The following is a 24,454-nucleotide window of genomic DNA, read 5'->3' on the forward strand; positions in this document are numbered from 1 at the left end:
GATTTTTTTCAAGTCACCATAAAAATAATTGTCCCATATTTTTAGGAGGAAAGACAGGTTTTCCTCTAAGCTTCAGTCACTAACTTGCTCCTGAGAACATTTTTCTAATTCTTCACTCTTGTATTATATAGGCAACATAGTACAAATTTATAGGTACAGAAAAATCTACAGAAAAGCTAAGCCACACATCATGAACTAGGGTTGAACTGCATTCAAAGTTATCTTTCTTACAAGTCCAAGGCTTATCTATTAGATTAGCACCTTCAGGCAAGTCACTTAACTGATACTTGTCTTACTTTTTCCTCTTCTGTACAACTTAATTGGTAATGATTATCCAAGGAGCTTTGGGGTCAACAGATGAAACAGTTTTCTTAAAAATGTAAATTATTTTTAGAATATATCTATTAAATATATATAAAAATATAATTTATACTATTAACATATAATTATTAATAATATAATTATATAATAAATATAATTAGATCATATACATTATATAATATATATAATATATAATTATAATGTAATATATAGTATCTATTTTTTACCATAGACAGAAAAAGTGTGGCTGAGTGATTTATTTAGCAGGCACTGTTAACAGGCCACACTGTCTTGTTCTGAATCTGATACATCATACGACTTCAAGCAAATCACTAAAATTTTCTGAGTTCATTAGTACATAAAATTCGTAAGTATTAAAAACGTTTCTCAGATCAGAAACACAAATTATGGCTCTTGAACTGCCTGGCCCTCAGATTTTTATTTATTTATATTTTTATGTATGTAACAATATTAAGTAACATACTTTAGAAACTCAGAATCTTGTTCTAAAAATGCTTCCTTCATCTCTGCTTTCTATGAAAATTTCAAGAATAAAATGATCTCTCTCAATGTGTGACATTAACAGGCTTGCAGATGCTACCTGAACAGGCAGCGTTGTAGAATGGACTTTTACTAAAAATGCAGTAAATACAACTCTGAATGCCATGTTTCAACAATGAAATCTTCAAATACAAGAAATGCATAAAGCACCAAAAATACATGGCTCAAACACGTTCAAAACCAAAGCCATCAGTAAATTGGGGAAAGTGTGCAACACCTTTATGAAAGTTTCATTTTTCATACTGACCTCATTAAAGACTGTATACTCAGCTACAAGTTCATCAGGGTGACAAGATGGACTCTTTCATTGTGTATTCCTTCTTTTTGTAACATCTTTTCCAGGACAAATTCTTTTATTACTAAACCATATGTATAAGCATGACTGTCCTTGTAAGCAGACCACAACCCCAAATGTGGATCTAGAACTTTGCCCAAGCTTCCATCCAATTGTTTAAGTGGCTGGCATACAAGTGAACAGCTTCAGAGATCTGTTTCATCTTGTACTTATCGGTACAGGTGATACCCTGCAAGTGTACTTCCTTTTGCTCATAAGAATTGAGGAAGTCATGCCTTATTGCCACTGCAAACAGTAAAAGACTGTATCACTGAAATAAACAGGCTTGCCTTTCTCATCTAATTTGGGCAAGTATGATACACAAATTATATGACCTACATTCAGAAACAGTAACTACTGTGCTCTCACCTTTTGTTGCATACACAGAATTGTCACTAACAAAACCAGTAAATTCAGCCAAAGAGACCAGAGATTAGTGATGTATTTCTAGTCAGTGTCCAACTTACTGTTTAAAGTTCATATAGTTTCTATATAATTGCAGTCTACCGGGAAAAAAAAAGCTACATTCTTCCCTGGCTACGCAGCTTTTGTGAAAAAGAGTAATAGAGGACTGACACAAAACCTAGAACACAGCAGCACTCAAGCATTTTTTTCAGCTATTTTGAAATGGCTCAGCATTTTTCAAAGAGTTTTTTTCCTTAGCAATGTTGTACAGAATGAAGTAGAACAGTATCAGTGACTGATACAAGCTAGTAGAGCAGTAAGTTAGTATTTTACAACTTATTTAACCCCCACAAAAATAGGTTGTTTACTTGGTTGATCTTGCTTTTTTAGTTTAATTTTGTCTTCTCTACCACAGATTCAACAGTTTGGAACTTCTATTCATACAAAACAATTACATACATCAGAGCTTGCTTTTTATTTGAAGTCCTAAGAAATACCACAAGAAATACTCTATTCAAAGCATTCTACTTGTGTTTAGATTTACCAGTTTTCTTTTATTTGTTGAAGTCATTCTGCCCATCACTTTAACAGCTCTGTAACAGCTACCTGCTTCTCTACAGCTCTACAGATGCCACTGACACTGTCAGTGCTACATGTGTACATTTCCAAAATACTTCTTACATCATTTCACTAACTTTTATCAAATAATGCTGCATGCTACAACTTCCACTTACGTAGGATATAAATACTTCATCAAATCAGAACAGCCATCATATTTTACCAAATTATTTGGAAACTATAATACAGAGGATCTCTGTCGTAAGATCACAGTATGGATTATTGAAGCATCACAAGTAAAATGCTTTTTAAATAATGGCTTAAAAAAAAAAAGGCATTTGAAATTCAATTTACCTGAGAAAGCATTACTATAGTATCTTGAGAGTGTTTGCATAATATCTTTGGAATGCTGAGTCCATGGAGCTATCTTTCTATAGGTTTTTACTCTGTGGACAAGCTGAGAACCTCCATACTGCAGAGAAAGTGTGTCTCCATGATCTTCATATAATTCCTCAAACAATCTGAAGGAAAAGCAAAATGTGTCATCTATCAAACTAATGAAAAAAAGTTTTTTAGCAGAAAAAAAAATAAAGTACTGTAATAATAAAGTCTTTCCGTTTAACAATGCATTTTCTTCTCCTAAGTACTTCTGCCGGTTTACAAAAACTGGTATTTCATTAACGTGATAGTAATGAAGCTATTAACTTACAAACACTCAAATTTCAAGATATCTCTATTCTTTATTGAGGTAAGTATGTGGACATTTTATTCAGATGCAATAATCACTAAAAATCATTAAACTTAGATTTTCACTAATTTATAATGTGTCAGAATGTGCTCACACTACAGAATATACATTTCTGTAGATTCAAGAAGATTAACATGTCCTACTAGTGTGCAGGGGGAAAACAAACTGTACGCCTTCACAAACTAAGGTATTTTAAATACACTAAATGGGACAGAACACTTCAATAACTCAAGGCTATGTTTACCGTCACAGCCACTGGGAATGAAGTTATCGTAATTTTCCCAAAATCTCCCTAGTTACAATAATGATGGCTGAAAGGCACAAACTGAATAAACATGACTTGTAAGAAATGTGAATGGCAAATACCGTTTGCTGGAGCCGGAAAAACATGATGTAAGAAGAAGGTAAGAAAGAGTTGGCTGCTAAGATGAACAAGGAGAGCTGGCTAAAACCAGGACAGTCCGCTATCATCAATAAGTTGACAGCAGACTCCAAACTGAGAGCAATCGAAACAGCAAAAATTATCAAGAGCTCCCCAACAATGACAAAAACACAGTCCCAGAAAATAAGGCTATCCTAGCCCAGAAAATAACAGACTGAAAAATACTTCTTGCTTGAGCAAGACAATGACAAGCATAACATCTTACTAAAAGAGGCTGAATTTTTAGTTAAGAGTCAACCAACTAAACCAGGACAATACAACAACAACCACCAAACCACAAGCAAATCTGTGAAAATGCATTTCACATGAATATAGCAAAACACAGGAAATCAGGCATCTGCACAGGATACACTGTAATACTTAAGAAGCATAAAGGAGGGAAGGAACAAATAACAAAAATAAAAAACGATCAAATCAAATCAGCAAAAGCATCCATCTGACTGAAGTCCTCAAAGGTACTGAATGAAGAACACTTATCCAAGCAGCCAGTCAATCTCTGCAAAAACAAAATACCTGTCCAGCAAATCTTCTGCCTATGTTCAAGCGCGAAAAGATCAATTACGAGGAAACATCTGCTTATTAACTTAACCCCCCCCAACTACAATGAACACAACCCAAAAACAACAGCAGAAATAAACTAAACAACAAACTGTTCAGAGCTTATGATATCATATATGCTAATTTGTTTCTTTGGGTTTTCTGGGTTGTTTTGTTCTTGTTTTTGGTTTTGGGTTTGGGTTTTGTTTTGTTGTTGTTGTTTGGTTTGGTTTTTGTTTATTTTGTTGGGTTTTTTCAATACAAGCAGAAGGACGACTGGTCAACTAAAAGCTAAATAACTGATTCAAAACAAAAACTGGCAGGTAAAAGGATGATACCTCTCAAAAAATTTCCCAGTCAGCTATGGAGTATTGATGAATCAATGACCTTGCAATAAAGGTTCACAGAAAACAGACAACTTTTAAATTCATTAAGGACAATGATCCACTTGATTTGGAAAAGACCTATAGAAACAAATTAACCTTCCACAGCCTCAAAATACTAAGCCTGCAGTCAAAGTCTGGTTTTCTGTAGAAAGAGAAGTTAACTACATGTGATAAAATGAGCTGCTAAGATACACTTTGCCTAGGAAATTCTCCACATAAGAAACAGTTAAAGTGAAGGAATCACTGAGAAATACAGCTTACAGAAATGGTCTTGTGCAACAAACTCATTAAGATTAATCTGGCTAGACACAAAATAGCACTGTTCAAGATGCATATCCTGTTCATACCCTTCACAATGGCCAAACAAAATAAAATGCTGACTTCAGAAATCTAGTTCAAAAGATATCCTGAATTGTAGCCAGCCCATGAGACCACATGAGAGAAGTCAGAATTATAAGGACAGTTAAAGAATGTGATGAAAATCAGTTACTTTTTCAGACACATTAGCTAAACTAAGGATGACAGGCTGCTACTGATTACCCTGTTTGGCCAGTTAGAAAAGTGTAAATGAAGAGACAGCATACAGGAAGCACATACTCAATGAAAGGCAATGCAGGGAACAAGAATGCAGGAGCCCAAAGTGAAAGACTGCACCTTGGAGACAGTATAGCTAGCACATGCTTGTCATCAGAATTTGTTGTGTTATGGAGAATTTTTTAATTATTCTGAATATACTAATTCAGAAACAAGTCTTAGATGACAAAATCTGTTTCAGATTGACATCTATTGCAAGAGAGAATAAAAATAAATAAAGTCAAATGCAGGCAGATGAAAGTAACATTTTATGCCAGGCTAACAGCCATATTTCAGAGAATAATGAGAAATAAGATATCAGGACATTCATAGACAAAGCAACCACTGTACTCTTGAGAGACAATGGTAAGAGATGGACATTTGGGTGGTCGGAGCATAGAAAGTAAAGTGGAGGTAGAAAAGATAGACAGGAAACATAGGATTATTGCAGCAGGAAACAACAGAGGAAATCTGGTCTCCCAAAATAGGGTAGGAATGGGGGAGGTTGTGAAGCCTAAGGAAAGACAGTAAAATCCAGTCTGAGGTGCTGAAGTAAATGGTAGATGTTGGAAATACCAGAGCGGGTATTAGAGACCTGTCCACCTCCTGGATCCCCTTTAGTTAGAATCCAAGAGTACAGACTGCTGAGTCTCCAGAAGGCTGCACAGCAACTGGTATGTGTAGCAGCAGCTGTTTCCAGACCTAAACATTTAGCACCTAGCAGCTGGGACACTGTGGATGACAAGTACTGCACAATAAGGAAGCCAGCCAGTGGGTGCTCTCTTTGGCCATCAGGCAGCCAGCAGCCACCGCTTGCACAGTGAGCCAACGTGCTGCAAGTAAGGTTATTTCTATGGCACCTACCAACCCCTGGAAGCTAATGGGAAAAGAAGAGCAGCTGAAGGTATGCCTTGAGTAAAGGTACGACTGAGTACTTTGTCTTTTCTGAAATATGAGTTACATCTCCATGTTCTAAAACTATCAAGCCACTACTCAAAACCAGAAATGAAGCCCTCAGTTTCACAGTCATGACAACATATTTAAGGAATAAAACCACATCACCTCAAGCACTCTTATGTTATTTTCTGAAGCTTGTTCACAAATTAAGTAGCTTAGTTCCCACGACCCCCAAAGCACTTCAATTTAAATGCTCAGTTTTCTTAAATGGTTTGAGGATGCTTTGATAAGTATCATGGATACTTGATCTGAGAGAACAACTTTGCTGAAAACTTCTGTTCAATAAGTCAAAAAGCACAACATTTTATCCAAAGGAAAAGTAAGAAATAGCAAGGTAAGATGGACTGCCATACAAGTATCAGTTTAGCATTCTCCATAAAAGCATGTACTTATTTCAGTTTTCATTTTTCGTCAGCATTTTGCCCCAAGCAAGTAAAAGACTGGGGTGGGGGTTTTGTTACACTTATTTAAAGGAAAACTTTTAGCTGTAAGTTTAGGCAAACAAAGAGAATGAAGTCAAGCAGTTATGTTAAAAGAAATCTGATTAACATACTTTTCCAGAATAATAAATTTTCAGCATTACTGGATTTTCTCAAGAAGAGTTCAAGTACGGAAGACCTTTTAAACTTGGATGAATAAATATTATTAAATCATTCCAACAGAAAGAACTGCACTCTTCTACTATAGAATTTTTCTAAATCTCTTGACAAAATTAAAAAAATAAAACCATGACACACTTTATTAATATATCTTACCTAACAGCGTCCGTATCAAACTGCAAATTTGGTTTATCAATCAATCCCAATGAATAGAGTTGGTACGCCAAAGCACATTTTCCCACCATAAACTGGGCCGTGTTAGTGCGATCTAAACAGTCCACACAATTGGTTCGCAGAACTCCTGTCTGAGAAAGCAATCCAAATAAACAGATTTTTCTTAATTAACAAATTACTATACGCACAATTATTACTTTTTTTTCTACTATCCAAGACTGGCCAAATCTCAAATTAAATCAGTTCACAAAAATTTGAGGTAAGCCATTTCTAAAGATGTTGAAAAGCAACTCAATCTCTAGCAAGCTACATCGGACTGCTGTAATGCCTACTTTCAAAATATTCTTGCTTTTATCATTACACAAACTACGTCTCTCCTATTCACAAACAGCCCTAAAGATTCACCTTAATGAGAAAAACTACGTTATTTCAGTGAAGGAGGTCTTATTTTCAAGTTATGTTGCGACTACTGCAAAAAAATAAGCACTCATGTCTTGCCATGGTTCTACTGTGATGGTGCTTATCTTTTAAGGTTTCTGTATCTGGAGCAACACACGCAAACTCAAGGTCACAGTCATGCACGTATTCTTTTACACAGTTTGCATCACCATTTGTCAATTCCATAATGCACACAAAGTTGTTTTATATTATGAACAACTGCAAGAAACATAGTTTACTATATCAGGCATGGGAAGTTCTTGTGCTTAAACATATATGGCTACATCCAAACTAGTCAACTAAAATTCATTGCCTTAATAAAGTAGCACTTTTGGGTGTGACTCAAGATTCAGAGATGAACTATGATCCCAATGCTTAAATGTATTCTAACAGTGATACACAAGTGATTAAAGTTAAGAGGTAGATAAAATACTCATTCCCAGTGTTAAGCAGTGCTTCTAGTTTTATTTTCTTTTACTGATGGAAATTGTAACAAAATACAGATTATTCAGTACTGGTGAAAACGTCTATGAATGTCACCAGGCTTAAGTATGTTTATTCCTCACCTTCTCTGTGTAACATGATATTATGCAGTTTGCTAAAATGCTGCTGTTTTAACTGTCAATGCACTGGTAACACTGCAGACTAAATAGTAATGGAAACCTGTTTAAAATACAAACATTTCTCAGACTACCTCCAGCAAAAATTACATTCCAACAGCAAGAACTGTTGTGGTACCATGCAAGAACTCTAAGACCTCTTTTCCAATTGGATTTCTGGGATGGACAGCAATAATGCTCTTTACTATAATTATTAATTTAAACACACCCATCAAGTATATTTAAATTAAATGGTTCACTGCTGGTTTGGAAGTACTGATCTACGTCACTGTAACTGTGAATTAATAAAGTACAATTTAGTACCTGCAAGCGACCAGTGGAAACAACGTAACCTCCCAGTTCATTCCATCTGAAAGAGAAACAAAAGAGAATGTCATACAAGTAAGTTTAAAATAATGATATGTCATACCATGTATTGATCTGCTCAGTGAAAAACAGTGGCAATTAAAAACCTGCCACACAGCAAAATTGATGTCCCTGAATAGCAAAGGCAGTGAAAACTCTACACCACAGTAAGATGTTGTATTTAAATAACATCATGACCAACCAACCAAAATCTCCTGGAAATATTCCAAAGCCATACAAATTTTCTTCAGTGCACAAAAGTTGAAGTAGGTACAATGCCAGCAACTGGAAGGTAGAGAGGCCCAGCATACATGGTAGCACAAACTAGTTGATTTAAATCTCCCCTCATATTGATTCTAGTCACAAGAAATAAAGTAACAGCACAGAAATCGCCGACAGCTCTCCAAGGAATAGATGTTATTCATTATGCATCAATTAAATTATACGTACTTTTCATCTGGCCGCAGGATACTGCAGTAGGAATCAGGTCGATTCACAAAAAATCCAGTCTTCTTTACTACACTTTCTGCAATCACATTCAGTCTATCAAGAACATTGCAAAGTTTGCTAAGAGGAAAAAACAAAACAAAACAAAACAAAACATAGTCAAGATACATTTATACTAAAAAATTTCACTGCTTGGAAGGTCTTTCAATAACAAAAATTATTTAAATAAAGATTAACACCACAGCTTTATTTAACCAACAGTAATTATGTCTATAGTTTTCTCAGATTTTACAGACTTAGGAAACACTGACTGTATCTGAGCAATTTTATTTACTTTTATTAAAATGAATTACATAAATTAGAAGTGGAAGACTCAAAAACTCTGAAACTTCTTCACTTTCATATCACACTAATTTTCCCCTAACAAACTTTCAGTGCTTTGCAAATTAAGAATGAGGCAGAAAATACATTTTGTTTGCAAGGTGTTGTTTTGCTCAGCTTTTTTCTGTGTGTGGCCTTCATGATTTCTTGTACCTCCTGCTCAGATTAGGGCATCCAACCATTCATTGTGAGGGACTTCAACTTCGGCTGACTCAATTTTATATTCAAATAAAGTTTACTCAGTTTTTATTACAGTGTTTACACTTCAAGTAATAAAACTAGTACTGCTTTCCAGCAGACCTTCAAAACTACATGTTAAAGCAAACATGTTCTCAGTATTCCTGAAACTGGCGGTTCCTTAAGCAGTCATATACATTATCTTCCATTCCTGAATATCTTTTGCTTTTATAAATAATCTTGTTCAAAGACCTCAGGTATATTTATATCTGTAGTAGGGTAGATAAACATACATTAAACCTAAAGATAGAGCGGGAATCCTTGGATCACCTAGTATCATTTCTCAGATAGGACAGACCCCAAAGCTTCATCAGCATCACTCAAGAGGAACATCAAGAACTTGGAACTAGCATATCTTCTGAAAGGAAATCTAGCCTTATTTTGAGATTTGCTATTTCATGGTAACACAAACAATCGTGTGTGCATCCAACAGTACACAATGCCATTTTAGAACAAAAAAAGTAGTGTGAAAGCACTACTCTTTAAGTCAAACTTTAAAGTTTCACACCCCCATGACCAACTGTATCAACGAACTTGTAATTTCAAATAGCGAATAGGGATTTTTTGCAAAGCTTTTCCATAAAATTTTAACTGAAAACACAATTTTATTCCTGCCCCTTGAACCATACCAATTTTCCCATTGTTTTACTCAGACTGACATAGTAACAAATACCTGAAAGTTGACCCACTAATTCTTATCCTTCTACAGTTTCTGGCATTAATAAGATACAGTAGACATATGCAGATCGGAGAACTTTACAACCGAATTGTGTGTTACTTCAGAATAGCAATCTATACCTGCAGATTTAAAACGTTTGTGCCTTGTAAATAGTTCTACATTTAAGGAAAATATTCACCCTTTTCACATAATTCTAGTACAGCATTCTATTGTGCAAAAGTGTAAAATAAAGTTACTGAATATATTTTGCCTTTCTAAAATACATGCTTCTAACAATATGAATGTTTTAAAAAATTTATATTAATGACCTCATTTCCTTTTGGTAAAGGAAACTGAAAAGAGTGACTGATATGAAACCCCTTGTTTTTCAAAATTTTGTAACTCAATAAATTCAGTGACTGAGAAGCAGTATCTGACAAATGCACTGTTTTGACTAATTCAAAATAAAAAGTGAATTTTTATGTCTTTCTAATAGCTTTTTCTAAAAATTTTCTTTTGCAGAGAATTTAAAAGTTTTCAGGCCTTGCTCCACTTTCATAAGAAAACACAGAAAACATTAAAAATCCTCCAAAAAAGTTGAGGGTTTACTCTGCCCGTAGGTCTTTATAAAATTCTCCCATCATTCACTGACAGTACATTCAATTGGAAAACAACACAGTAGCATAGTTATTTTCACTGTGGCTAAAGCACTAGTACAAAGAAGGATCTTTTCTACCTTTTCGTGTATTTGGCCATATCCCAGGGAATATATATAATTGCATGCTCTGGGGGCAAAAATTGGTTGAGATATGTCACAGCAGCAACAAGCTCTTCACTAAGAATCCTTTCGTGCTTTCTTTTTTCACGTTCCTTTAGCAAAAAGAGAAGGAAGTTAAATTTACAATTTTCACTAACAAATGTATGCAACACATATACATATACATGTACGTATATATAGCAGAAATTTAAAGTGGAAGCTGTAACAGTAGGCAGTTCTTCATAAATACTACAATTAAGTCATTAAGAGACAGAAAAATCTAAACATTCTGGGGTTTTAACAATTGATCTGTATTAGTAGCAAAAGTCACTTGTTTCAACTGTGCATAATCATTGGCTGAAAAATGGAACCCAGTAACAGCAAAGAAGGGCACACAGAAACAGAAGGGGTAATAGAAAAAATGGACAAAGATAAGAGAGAAAGAAAAAGACAAGCAAAAAATGAAAATGTCCCGTTTACTTCTGGGGTACAAGAGAAAGCAGGCAAATTCTTCTCCACTACTGATAGGAGACGGGGAACAACAGCTACCATCTCCCAGCTTTGCAATAATTAAAAAAAAAAAAAAAAAAAGTAATTTAGTTTTGTTGCCATTCTCTGAAAATATCATATATGTGTTGGTACTCCATATATTAGCATGGCTTTCCTCTTAACTTCATCCAAACTAAAACCTCTACTGAACCTACATTATAAAAACTTCTTTAAATATATAACCTAATGCATTCATTACTAATTAACAAATTTCCATTACAGACAGATAGAGGAAGGCATAGATTTATATCCTATAGGGATGCTGGGGAGGGACTCTTCATTAGGGACTGTAGTGATAGGACAAGGGGTAACGGGTTAAAACTTAAACAGGGGAAGTTTAGATTGGATATAAGGAGGAAGTTCTTTAGCGTAAGGGTGGTGAGGCACTGGAATGGGTTGCCCAGGAAGTTGTGAATGATCCATCCCTGGCAGTGTTCAAGGCCAGGTTGGACAGAGCCTTGAGTGGCATATTTTAGTGTGAGGTGTCCCTGCCCATGGCAGGGGGGCTGGAACTAGATGATCTTAAGGTCCTTTCCAACCCTAATTATTCTATAATTCTATGATTCTAATCACAGAATCATTAGTGTTGGAAGGGACCTCTGGAGATCATCTAGTCCAGTAATAAAGGAACATGAACTTTAACGTTTTAATATTGAGCATCTAGAGAGGGAAAGACACGTTTGCAGCCACTGTGTAAAAAGCCCTGTGAATAAAAGCGTATAATGATTCACGTGTCAAGGTCATGTGAGCCTATAACAATGGCTTTTGAAATCTATGGCTGCAAGGATAAAATAATTTTGTCAACAAATGCTACCCTGTGTTGATTCCACAGACTCCTGGACAGTCTTAAAATCACTCCTACACAGGAAAGCTTCTAGAAATAGAAAATAGATTAACTAGTTCCATTTATTATAACTTAAAGGGTTTTAAAACCATTCCTTTTGAATTTTCCCTGTTTTTTAATACCAGGAATAGGTCCTGCATGCACATAAAAGGTGTTTTTTTTCTGCTGAGTATAGTTCTACAACACGATAAATGATTTTTTAAAGACAAAAAAGAATTAAGATATGATTTAAGCAAAACAATCAATATATTACATTCAAATGCGGAACCAGCCACCACCACAGAAAATGGCTGGACCAGAACAGAAAAAAATGAAACGAAAAAAACCACAACACAAATACAAGATGTAATAACCAAAATTACAGTGCCACCCAGAATCCAGGCTTTGTACCTCAACCTGTTACACAGGAGTGAATTGAATTACTGCAGCAATCAATGAAGCTCCCCCAATTAGTTCAGCCAGGCTGACAATTGCACTGCCCACCAGCTAACATCAAAAGCTTCAGTTTTCTATCCTGCTCATACTTCCATAACTCTACCAGGCAGAGCAAAATAAAGAAGGGAAGTCGTCATCATAATCTTTCAAATAACTTAGTCATCAGTGTCAAGAAGCCTACAAACCTCACTTTGCATGAAACCATACTATTTTAGAGGTTTTGGTGCTCAACTAAATTTATTGGTAAATTTATTTGGACTTACATCTAAACGGTAATAGAAAAAACCTGAAAGCAACAGCAAAAGGTTACTGTAAGAGGGCTACAAACATGGTCAACTTCTGTTTTGAAAAGTGGTAGTGGCAGCAGAGTTACGTACTGTACTGCACAGGATGAAATTTCTGAAGAAAATAATGCATTTTGTGAGCTTAGAACATAGATGAACATAATGAAAAATTACACAGATTCTACAGAAGTATAATATTAAAATTAGAAAACATATAGAACATACTAAAATGTTTGTACCTTCACAAGATTCAAAATAATAATGGGAGAGCCAAATCTCTGAAGCATTTGGTCAAAGTGAAGAGCAGCAACATGTGCAAAAGGATCTCCTTGGTCCACTGCAATAAATACATAAATTCAGGACAATATTAAGTGAGCTGCAGAGTCACTCAGATAACTTTCCCCTAAACTTACTCTTCACAAAACACATGCTAACTCTTTGATAGTAATGATACAATTACATACTTCCCCCTCTTTTCATGCAAAAGCTGTTAACAAAAACCTTCCCTTTTCCAAATTGGAAGCAACTTCTTCACCAAAACTTTAATGAGATGCTTACACAGAACAATTATTCTGGCCCCACTAAAGTTAGCCCAGACTTTTTCAATTTTCAATAGGCTCAAAATTTTATTCACAATACAAAGGTACATGTAACTGATTTTGTATACAAAATAAGCATAAAGAAAGCTGACATGTTCAAACAGAAGGTTTTGTATTCCATTTCTGAATGTGAAGTCTAAGACAGAGATTGTTTTCAATTCAGTTTCACCAAATACAAACATTCAACCGTATAAAAAGCTGTATGCCATGATGCTTATTATAAAGAACATCGATCTACCTTAACTTACAGCTTCCCAAAGAACAAACGCATAGACAATTTGTTCATTTTTAGCTTTTGCTTACTGTCTCCGGTGTTCCTGTAAGGGACAGTGCTAGCTATAATCTACCACAAAGAATTTGTACATACATGTTATGGGTGGCTTAGGCATCATAGTTGAAATATCTTGTGACCAGTACAGAGGGACAGATCCTCGAACCTGAACATAGGATGAATAACTTCCCGCAGAAAATGACATAACTGAAGCATCATAAAGTATTTGTTCAGTTTCTACTTCATTAGCAACATCTCCCTAAAACAAACAGAAATATATGTATGGTATAGACACGACACTTCAGGGCTCCATGCATTATAGAGAACTGATCATTACATACAATTAAACTGTAAGACACCATATCACAGTAGTGAGAACACCACTGAAGGTTAAATTCCCATTTGTCCCTAAATACATATTATCAGATTTTTCCCCCCCCTCTATTTTAGAAATAACATTAACTGTAAGTGTAAAAGAATTATTGCTGGTTAAGACTTATTATCTTAAGAACAGCTTTATTATCTCAATTAAGAATATGATAACATTATCTAATAGCAGAATTTACAGCCAAAACTGTAACAACCCTCTAAAACATTTCAGTTCTCCACTCAGTCAAGCTCAAGCTTTCATATAGTTGGGGAGGGTACGAGCGAACCCCTAAAATCAGATTTAATTTACCTCACAGTTTGCTCCTCGTTTCAGAAAACGTGTTCCAGCAAATTTGCTTGATCTTCTAGCTATCAGAGTGACGTATATAGGGCGACCATAAATTAACAGTTCTTGAGAGAGAAGTTAAGGTTTACATTTCACATGCAATTTTTCATTCACTTACTTTAAGCACAAATTCTTTAAAAAAGTGTACAAAACTGAAACATATGATTTCCTGACATATCCTTAACGGTGATGAGTACCACTTCCAAACTTCTTTTGCAGCTGGGAGAGAGCATAGGCTTTTTCAACAATGGTTTTTAAGAACTCTGAAAATGGAATCTACATTACATCAACCACTTCTCGCATCATACAGAAGTATTTCTATTTTATGAAGTGGCAACAGAAGTGAAATAGGCCCAAGATTCACGATGTGCCACCAATACTGCTTTAGTGAATACTGGGATTGAAGCTCCTAGAAGTCTAGGAGCTTCTATTTTCAGATCAGGTACACCAGTCACCCTCTAATTATTTGTCTGGAAAAGTAGATAAATTTGCAACTACTTAGGTAACAACAACTGACAACCAGAGACAAACAGCTACAGATGCAGTGGTGGCTTCCTTTTAGGCTTTTCTTTTTATTAATTAAAAACAAACAAAAAAGATAGAATGAGATGCCTAGCATGACTATCACTACTTACTTAGTGCAAGGGAGGCACAAGAAAGAGGAAAGAAGACATTTGTTCATCAAATACTTAGAGCAAAGACTAACGCCACACATGAAGTAGCTGCAGGCGTAATGCTCGTGGTAAGATCCTCTACTACTACATTGATTATGTAAGACCACAGATGAAATAGTGGTATATAAAAAATGGATTTAGCTTTCTGTGTGGGGACTAAGCCAATGACCAGCAGCCTTATAATCATAAAAAAAACACCCTAAAATCAAATTTTACGGACACCACTAACCTTAACTTCGCAATTGTATTTGCTTGCCCAGATACTTTGTTGACAGGCTTTTAAACAAACATTATGCTCTTGATGATTAAATTAGAGTGTGTCTGTAATATACTAAATTCTTACCAAGATGTCGAGATGGCATTTTTTTGGAGTGTGATATGCATGTGGGCTTTTTCTGCTAATACTACAATATACATAAACCCATTTACTCATTTTAAATAATACATAGCCAGGAAAAAAAGATTTTCAGATATCCTAGTATTTACTTGACTCTACTCGAAAAGCAGGCCTAAAGTTCTATCATCATCTTCAACAGAAACGGAATAAATACAAGAATTTCTGCAAATCTCAGTTACTAAACAATGTTTTAAAGATTACTGAGAGAACATTTCTAGGTCAGCAGTTCAGTTCTGTTCAGCTTTTTTCCACTTTCCTCAAACATACGTGGAAAGATACAGCTGAGCCTTAAAATCCTCCCAAGTTCTTTATTACTAAACCCCATGGTTATAAACTGTGTCTCTCTGAGAATTCTGTTATAACAACATAACTGTGTTTTTTATTTAGCATAAAACCTAGAAAAGTAATGAAAATAAAAGCCAGCCAATAATTCTAAAATTGAAAAGCATTTACATGACAAAGAAATCATTCAATGTATCTCACATATTCAAACTTTTAAAAAAAGTTTTAAAACATTCCTTACAACAGTAAAAGGATGCTTGATTGCCCACAGAATCCGTGAATAATATACAGCAGCCAGTCACGATGAACAGTATTTTTCACTGCCTCCAGGAGCTTGCCATTCCATACATACTTTTCGTAAGGCTTACTGCAAATTCCAAATACACCTAGGAAGTTGTTACAATGAAAATATATTAGCAATTAAGAAGCAAGCTTACCTGCACTGGACATTTAAAATCCAGGTCACTGGACCTTCATTTTGATTTTCCTTTGTAATTCAGCGTATCATTTACCCACATGTTTGAAGTTTGCCAAACACAGAAAACTTCAGGCACATGCTGAATGAAGTTCAGCATTTATGAGGATCTGCAATTTTTCTACGGTTGCCAGTCACTTAAGTATGCGAGTGCCTTCATGCAGAAGTTTCTGATATTTACAGTACTGAAAAGAGATCTCTGCATGGTAGCAGCAGAGGATTTGATAGTAAGGGAAATAAACCCAATTGTAAATTCCAGTTAAGGCGAAAACATAGTCATATCCTCACAGGAGGACTTTGTAAGCTTTTCAGTTCTGAGTCAGCTCTGGAGTTAATCTATTAAGCTCTGGAAGATCACGTATATCCCTGGCCACCTTCACAAAATGCACATCAATCCCCTTGTCACATAATTTAGAGTGGTTTTCCTGATACGCACTGACACAAGAAATGAGCTATTGTAAACTTGCAAATTAAAATTCAATTTCTGATATAACTGGAACCCTAGTTTTTTTTCTGTTTCAAAATTTAAGACCAAGATGACAACTAGCACTAAAAGCTGGTGAAAGGAATTGAATGAGTCTTGAGGAAAAGGAAGAGGACAAGAACTCTATTACCTACATTTTTTTGTGTAGTTTTAGCAAATGAAATTTCTGGCACGATAAGTTATATCATAGCAGTATGTCAATTAGCATAGCCTCTGCTGGGGGAAAAAGATGATTTCTCCTAACAGACAAACTGAAAATGCAGCTGTTGAACAAAATGTTGCTACCTAGTCATCAAACTTACCATAAGCCCAGGAAAAAATGATACAACCATTTTGGTGAAGCACTTGGTTAGCAGTTTGTCTTCCTTCTCATTTCTAGCAGCATTGCTTTGGTGAGAATTTGTTCTTGAATGACAGATGGCTATTTCTTATACATATTCTATCATATGAAGGATATGTTACTAATATCTATGGGAAATCAGCACATTGCTGAGTCAAGGTTATGGAGTCTTTTTCTCCAAAGTTTTCACGAAGACATAGAGATGACATTGTATGGATTCCTGAGGGATCCTGCAGATAAGAGCCTTTACAGCAGAGGAATTATTGCTCCCTCCACTATTTAGAGTTTACTGCATACAGCATTACATTTAGGCTTTTAAATGACAGTATGAAAAATGTTAGAACTATTTAACATGGAAAGTTCCTGCATCAGAGACAATTACTTGCTTACCTAATGTTTATTACCATTCTCTGAGCTGCAGTAAGTGTAGGTCTATTCTAGGCATTGTGATAAAAGGGTGTGAAAAATGGATGGACAAAGAGTGTCCAAGTTTATCTTGCATAAATTTGGGTCTGGGGCTGTTTCAAGCATTTCTGTATTTTAACTATGTGCTTGTCAGACCTTCAGAGTCCCCTTTACAGGCACAGAAGGCAGGACTAATAAATTCTTTCTTCAATGCCTTGGAAGATTCATTTTGGTTAAAAGAGGCAGAAGACAAGACATGAAATTCACAGTATCTCAAAGAACCAAAGTTACTTTAGGACAAGTGGGATTTTGTATCATGTTTCTCCGTGTATTATATTTTGTGTGCAACAGAAGTTACACAGCAGGTGATCACAAATAAGGGTGGTAACACAGAGAGGCTGTTGAGCCTCTACAACCAGTAAGATACAATAAGCACAGATCCAGGTGTTGCATCTAAGCTGGCTTCCATATCAAGTTCACAGTTTTAAGCAAAATAGCAGGCAGACTTGCTACAGTAGACAGTACAGCACAGCAGACTTGCTCTACTCTATTCTTCTGCTTATAAGTGATGTACTTAAAAGGCATGGTGTTCTATTACTAAAAAGGCTACTTGAATCTCCACAGCTGTTTGAGACCACTTTTAGAGCAATGTATTCATAATGAATCAAGCGTAGCAGTGTACTTCACAGTTAAGGAAAATGTGGCATCACATATGTAATAGTTAAAAAAAAAAAAACCCAAACATAATTTTGACAAGCACTCAGATAATTAGTCACAGGGCAATAAAACTAAAAACCATCAACCTTAACAGAATGAAATCCATTATTAAGAATTTCAGGAGAACTTTTGTATGCGAGTGTGAGCAAAGCAAAAGGGAGAGAAAAGTTTTCCTGTCTGACTGGTTATCTTTACACTCTTATGAATATGTTGATCCGAAGTGATGCAAACTGAAATCAATAGTTTTTCCCAGACTTTCTGATACTGCTTACTACATCAAATTGATACTAGCATCATGTAATTCCTCTGTCATCAGTATTTTCCAACACAAATAAAAAAATATATTAATCAGTCATTTCTTCCCACGCTTTGTAATTTATTCCTATTGGGAGTTTTACAAGTCAGTTGAATAATCAATTGCTGAATAATGTCAGCAACTTCAATTATCTCCCTGAGCTGCAATGTAAATTAACAAAACAATGATTAATCACCTCTAGAAATTGCATTATTCAAATGCCTGTAATTGGGACTTTACGTAATCTTTATTAACTCAAAACTGTTATGAGACTGGTGATCAATACAAAAAACCCTAATGTTTCTCAAAACTAAACTTAAGTGGAACACACTCTAATGTACTCTTGACCAACATCAGTTTAATTAGGCATATCTGCTTACCACTTCCACCCTGTGTTGAAAGTCCTTCATCTTCAAATATATCAAAACTTTCTTGTCGGGTCTGGGTTGTTTCAGTTTTTAATGTCTCAAGTGGCATTCTCAGGACAGTAAGATTGTACTGAAGGGAGTGAGACAGATCATAGCTGTAACTGATAGAAAGTTACCATGTATTAATAACTATAGATGCATGGGACTTTTCTGAAAGCCCTTACTTCTCCATCTGTATTTATATTTAGCACTACTATTTTATCCATTAAAAGAAGACTTTTGAACAAGATATACAGATTCAGATTCTATAATGGCAAATAATACAATGGATTTCTAAAATAAGTTTTTCAACATAGAAACTGTTTACAGTACATAGTTGAAACTGTATTTATATTCTTATAACTGAAAACTGAATATGCCTTTTGAACAAAGTATATCAAACATAATTCACTATGTCCCAAGAAACAGTCCTGAAGATCAAAAATAGCTATTCCACTGGAAATACCCATACAGACAACCTCACTTTTCTGAGTTTTAAGTAAGTACTATGCTTTAACTGCTACCTGAAGTCAAAGCAGCCAAAACTCTGGTAGACAAAAACTGTATGTCCTCAAAATTTGTGGTTGCAGCACAGATGCATCTTAAGACAGTGGCTGCAGAATAAACAAAAGCTGGTTTTGTTTAATTAGTTCCATAACAGTAACAAATTATGCTTCTCATGGCTTTTATATTGAGAACACTCTACACTAATTGCTAAATTTTATAAGCCACTAAGATTCATCTCCCTAAGGAGAAACTAAATTTACACAACACTTAAATCAGAAATACACACAAATTTCCATTTTAGCCTAATACATCAGTAATTACTTTTACGATTAATGACTTACAAAAATAATTTTAAACATTGGACATTTAGATTTATCACTAATGATAACAAAGCCTAACCAATATATTCACCACATTTTCATAAGAACAACCTGACACGCTTATCTGTTAGGAAAAATGAACCCAGTTTGTTACATGCTTAGTTTGCATATAACAGAATCTTTAAACAGTATCCCAGTAAAAGACTTGCTCAGGCTAGTCCTCCATTTTCCCCTTAGACCAAATGTTTTCTTGTAACTATCCTCTAATTCTGTTCAGATTAATATGAAAACCATGCAGAAAAATATGCTATGATTTCAGCCAAGAACAATTTAAATGAAGCTGATAAATGTGTTTATCAGGGAGTCGTATAAAAACCTTATCCTTTCCCTTATACATGACCACAGAAACAGTATACATTGATCATCTCTGAGCAGGATAATAAAAAAAGGAAGTTGTATAGTGTTAAGGCTGAGACAAAGCGTGGAAGAAAAACTCAGGTTTTATACTATGAAAAAGCCTTTTCATGCAAAACCATGACACAGACATGAAACTTTGGTAGGTTTGTCTTCACAGATACAGTTGCGGCAAGAAGCCTTTATTTTCCAAGAAGTATCTTCTAGAATGACACACCTTTTGGTAGTCACAGGAGGGTTTTTTTCATTTATCTTTTTAAGTCTTAAAGGCTTCTAACTAGTACTGCCAGGTTTACCACCATATTTCCCCCATTTTTCTGCTGTCCCAAAAGCATCATGTGTTATAGTAGCTAGGACACAGAAACTTGTCTTAGGTATGGTATTTATGAAAAAATAAGCAAGAGTATCAGTAATGCCTAGAAGGCCCTATGAAAGATGTACCCTGTGAAGGGTGTATCTTGGATGAGGACCTATTCTCTATCTTTGTGAATCAAAGCAAAGCTTTATTTCTGGAGAATGAGATCAAAAAAGACAAAATGACAGGACAAGCAAACCCCTTGAAATTATAATACTTTCACATAGAGAGATAATCTGCGTAATCTGGCAAGGTTAAACAATCAGTGGAAACAGTAATTTCAGTGTCTACCTTTTGCCATGCTACTAATAGTTCTATAGTTCATGAAGACTATTTCTAATCAATTTCCTGAAGGAGAAAGCAGGTTCAAAAGACACAGATGAAAATGGACAAACAGAGTGATCATGTGTCTTATTTTCCCAGAATACTAAAGATGTTGGTTATCAAAATCCAAAAGCAGAATTTCATAGCAAGTGTAAGTATACAATTTTTTAAAGGAATTAGTAACTAATACTTACCTAAAGTAGAAGTTGCTAGAAAGATCCACATTTTGAAAGATTCTCAGATACCTAGCAAAACAATTCAAAGTGAAATTTTTAGTTTAATCATACAGTTCCAAGAAGTCAGTCAGTGAATCTGAGAAATTAAACTACTTATAAATATTGACTCTTGCCATATGTTCCCTTCATATCTTACTGCAACTCTTTTGACAGGTAATTCCCCTAGAATGTCAACATCTGGATTAAATAAATCAAATAGTGGTTTTTTCTTTTTTTTTTTTTTTAACCCAGTGTCTACTCATGTATGTACTCTGCTTATTTAGGCAGTTGCAGATAAAGTTGTAGCGCTGTTTTCCACATGTGAGTCAACTTCTCTAGGTCTTATGCAAGCAAACACCCAAGAGCACTATCTAAGAATTAAAGATTTTCACAGTTATTTTCAAATAAATGAACAAGAAAAGAAATACCTATTTCAAGATGCTGTACTCTTGCAAATTCTCAGAAAAGAATTTGCAAATTCAGTAACACTCTATGAATGAAAAAATGGCTAATACCATAAAGATATAGGTTAAAGAATACAGTCCGCTTCATTCTAAGAGGGACACTGAGGTTTACAATCAGTCATACAATAAAGTGGAAACCCATTGCCTTGATTTTATTACCTGACATCAGTTTATCATAATCCATCACTTTTGGACTATTCACACTTGGTACAGACTGGAAAGCAGTTTATTGATACCATGTGCTTGGTATTTCATAGAAGTAAAGTTCCCCCACCCTGATAAAACACCACCAGAATATGGTTGTACATTTCTTACAAGGCTACCTTGCAAAGGCTCAAATTTCTTTTTTCACAAAAAAGTCAAAAAAAAAAAAATCTCATCAAGTGAGATTAACATGATGCTAGAGATACTAATAGAAGAATTGTACTCTGAACAGTATAAACCAGCATTAGCACTACTTTGCCTTTATAAAAACAATGTTTATATTGGATGCTTCCAGGTGCATATTTGCTAGGATGTAGCTTTGACACATAGGTGACATGAAGACGTGGACAAAAAAAACTCTGAAAGGCTGTAACAGTTGTTTTACTCTCCAGGCTAGAGGCCACAGAACTTGTGACTGATTCTCCATCCTTCCACGTTAATTTATCAACTAAGATAAAATGGCTTGAATAACATACTAACAGAAGGAAATCCATGACTGAAATTTCTAGTTACAGTTCACCACTGCTTAGAAAATGATCAGAGTACCACCATTATTTACCTGGCTTCATCAGGATGAGTGACTCTTACAGAGTCATTTGGAATGTAGATCATGCTTGTATCTTCTATTTTATATATTGCATGACCTCCGATATCTGCCATTTTTCTTCTTTTTGTTATTAACACAATGTAATAGCCTTCTAAAAACCTGACAAAACCTGTTAAAATAGCATTAAAATGGTATTAGTTGGATGTTTGTGTTGATCTGATCAAATATATTTAGAAAAACGGCATCAGAATTGTTCCAAGACTTCATAGAATTTTTGTTTGTTTATAATATTACATACAATGTGCATATATATACACATACAGAAATACAGATACACATAGACAGTTTTACGGTTTCCCCTAGTAGGTGTCAACCAATGAAGTACACAGATTTTACTTATTTTCCCCCCTTCCACTGTAAATATTTTTAATATTAGGTAGCAGAGTTAAGGCATTGAAAATTCAGAATAAGTTGCTGCCTACTTAAGACGTGTATATTTGCTTTTTACAGGAAGAAGAACAGGCAGTGTCTGACTTTACTGCCTAAAACCAGAGGCTTAAGAAGCCCTCACCCTCATTCCCTAACACTACAGGGCATAGCCTTGCTTCTTCACCAAGTTGCTTCTTTGGTTGTCTCTACTACATATAATTAGGAAACATCATAACAAACTTTCCAATGCAATATAAATGTGTAAATTAAAAATAGAAATAGAAATACCTAAATATCCCTGAACCCAAATATGTTTCTAATACAGTATAGACAGTGATACAGCAGTACTAAGTTGTAATAACTAATAAATCACACAAATTAGCTCTTGGAGGTAGCTGCTTTGATGGGTTGCTACTAGTGAACAGACTGAAACTCATTCACTACTGCACTGTCATCAAAACATAGAATGGTTTGGGTTGTAAAGGACCTTAAGATCATCTCTTAGGATCTATTCTCCAGGCTGAACGGCCCCAGCTTTCTCAGCCTGTCTTCATAGCTCCATGTCCTTCTTAGTCTATTAACTGGGGGGGTGAGGGGTGTGGGTAAACAACTCACAATTCACATTTTCAGTTGTATTTATATTCAGTTCTTTAGGTTTTATTATGAATTAAAGAAGGATGAGCAAAGCACACATTTTACTCCCTGTCACTGCTGGAGTCTGCAATGTGATCGAATGAACTGCGATATTTTCTTCTGCCTTATTAGCCCCCCTCGGAAAAATGCTCTCACCTGCACAAGGACAGGAGATCCTGCTGACAAGAGAAACAAATCTTCCAGTTGAAGCAGCCAGACTATTGAATTTCAGTTGTTAAATAGCAAAGTTCTTCCTGTATCCTCCAGGTACTAAAATCACTTATATGGGCAGCCTCCATCCTTTGAATTTTACTAAATGTTATACTAAAGTCTGACAGGCAACCCAGCCTTTCCCCTTGGCTTGATTATCTCAATTTAAAAGCAATTTCTACTTTTAAATGCTATACAGTGAACCAGAACTTAGACTATAAGGCCCCCATTCTGAGTGCAATGAATGCACTGCCTCTGGCTGACAAAGTAACTGGAGAACAGAACAAAGACGTCTTTTCCAATTCTACAAAAAATACCAGACCTGAGCCAGGAGAAAATAAACAACCAGTGCACTCCCTCAAATTACATATTTATACAGCTTAGAGAGGATCAAGATGGAAGACATCTAAAGCATATAAGACAGCATGTTACTTCTAAATAAATCATCTAGAAATAGACCGTATCTGATAAGCAATGCATTTGTCCAGCTACAGGATAGAAACTGTTCTGTTACAACGAGTACATATAAACAAATACACAGTTGGGATGGTAACTCTTCACTGAACACAACCAGATTCCAACCAAATATATTTTCACATATTTAGATAGTGAGCACTGATAGCTTGTGCAAAAAAAGCCAATGCTGCAAGACTGTCAGCGGCTTCTTTATGTTTACCTGTATTACCAATACTCTTCAATTAATAAGGAATATAAACCTCATCTCATGAATTCCTGAAAAGGATCCACTGCTAAGATACAAAACACTCCATGGGCAAAAAGAATATAGAAGAAATTTTGCTTAATCTGCCACTTTAGGTTAAAATACCAATAATATTTTCTACACTTTGGGTGTTACGAAAAACTCAGGAGCATCTTTTAAAGTAATTGATTTCTCCACCTCTTTTGCAACTTTGGATTTAGATGTCCAGTTATATACTAATACAGATAAAGCACAAAGTATTCTTGGGAGCTGTCAGAGCAGACATTAACATTTACTTTGGAGACATCACCCATCAATATATTGACCTCAGCATCTGGCAACAGGCAGGAGAGTAGTGACCTTCAGATGAAATTAGAAGCTGTTAAATCCCTGAAGCAATTCTCTAGGATTACAGATCAGCATTTAAAAATTCAGCTGACATACCAATCAGCTATACTTGTTTGAATACACACACGCACAC

The 24,454-nt window shown here is 35.2% G+C and overlaps 1 protein-coding gene across 1 annotated transcript in view; it reads right to left on the reverse strand.

Annotated features, from left to right (window-relative positions):
* FIG4 (FIG4 phosphoinositide 5-phosphatase) overlaps nucleotides 1-24,454 on the reverse strand; it is a 68,014-nt gene that overhangs the window by 31,745 nt on the left and 11,815 nt on the right. The window contains exons 4-15 of the mRNA XM_065681086.1: nucleotides 22,014-22,170; nucleotides 20,766-20,816; nucleotides 18,625-18,773; nucleotides 15,786-15,914; nucleotides 14,140-14,240; nucleotides 13,557-13,719; nucleotides 12,830-12,927; nucleotides 10,458-10,591; nucleotides 8,449-8,565; nucleotides 7,957-8,002; nucleotides 6,578-6,726; nucleotides 2,534-2,700 (exon numbers count right to left, since the gene is read on the reverse strand). Coding sequence (XP_065537158.1) covers nucleotides 2,534-2,700; nucleotides 6,578-6,726; nucleotides 7,957-8,002; nucleotides 8,449-8,565; nucleotides 10,458-10,591; nucleotides 12,830-12,927; nucleotides 13,557-13,719; nucleotides 14,140-14,240; nucleotides 15,786-15,914; nucleotides 18,625-18,773; nucleotides 20,766-20,816; nucleotides 22,014-22,170 — 1,461 coding nt within the window. The remainder of the gene's footprint in view (nucleotides 1-2,533; nucleotides 2,701-6,577; nucleotides 6,727-7,956; nucleotides 8,003-8,448; nucleotides 8,566-10,457; nucleotides 10,592-12,829; nucleotides 12,928-13,556; nucleotides 13,720-14,139; nucleotides 14,241-15,785; nucleotides 15,915-18,624; nucleotides 18,774-20,765; nucleotides 20,817-22,013; nucleotides 22,171-24,454) is intronic.

The sequence above is a fragment of the Lathamus discolor genome, chromosome 5 (genome assembly GCF_037157495.1).
Source record: "Lathamus discolor isolate bLatDis1 chromosome 5, bLatDis1.hap1, whole genome shotgun sequence".
Lineage (NCBI taxonomy): Eukaryota > Metazoa > Chordata > Aves > Psittaciformes > Psittacidae > Lathamus > Lathamus discolor.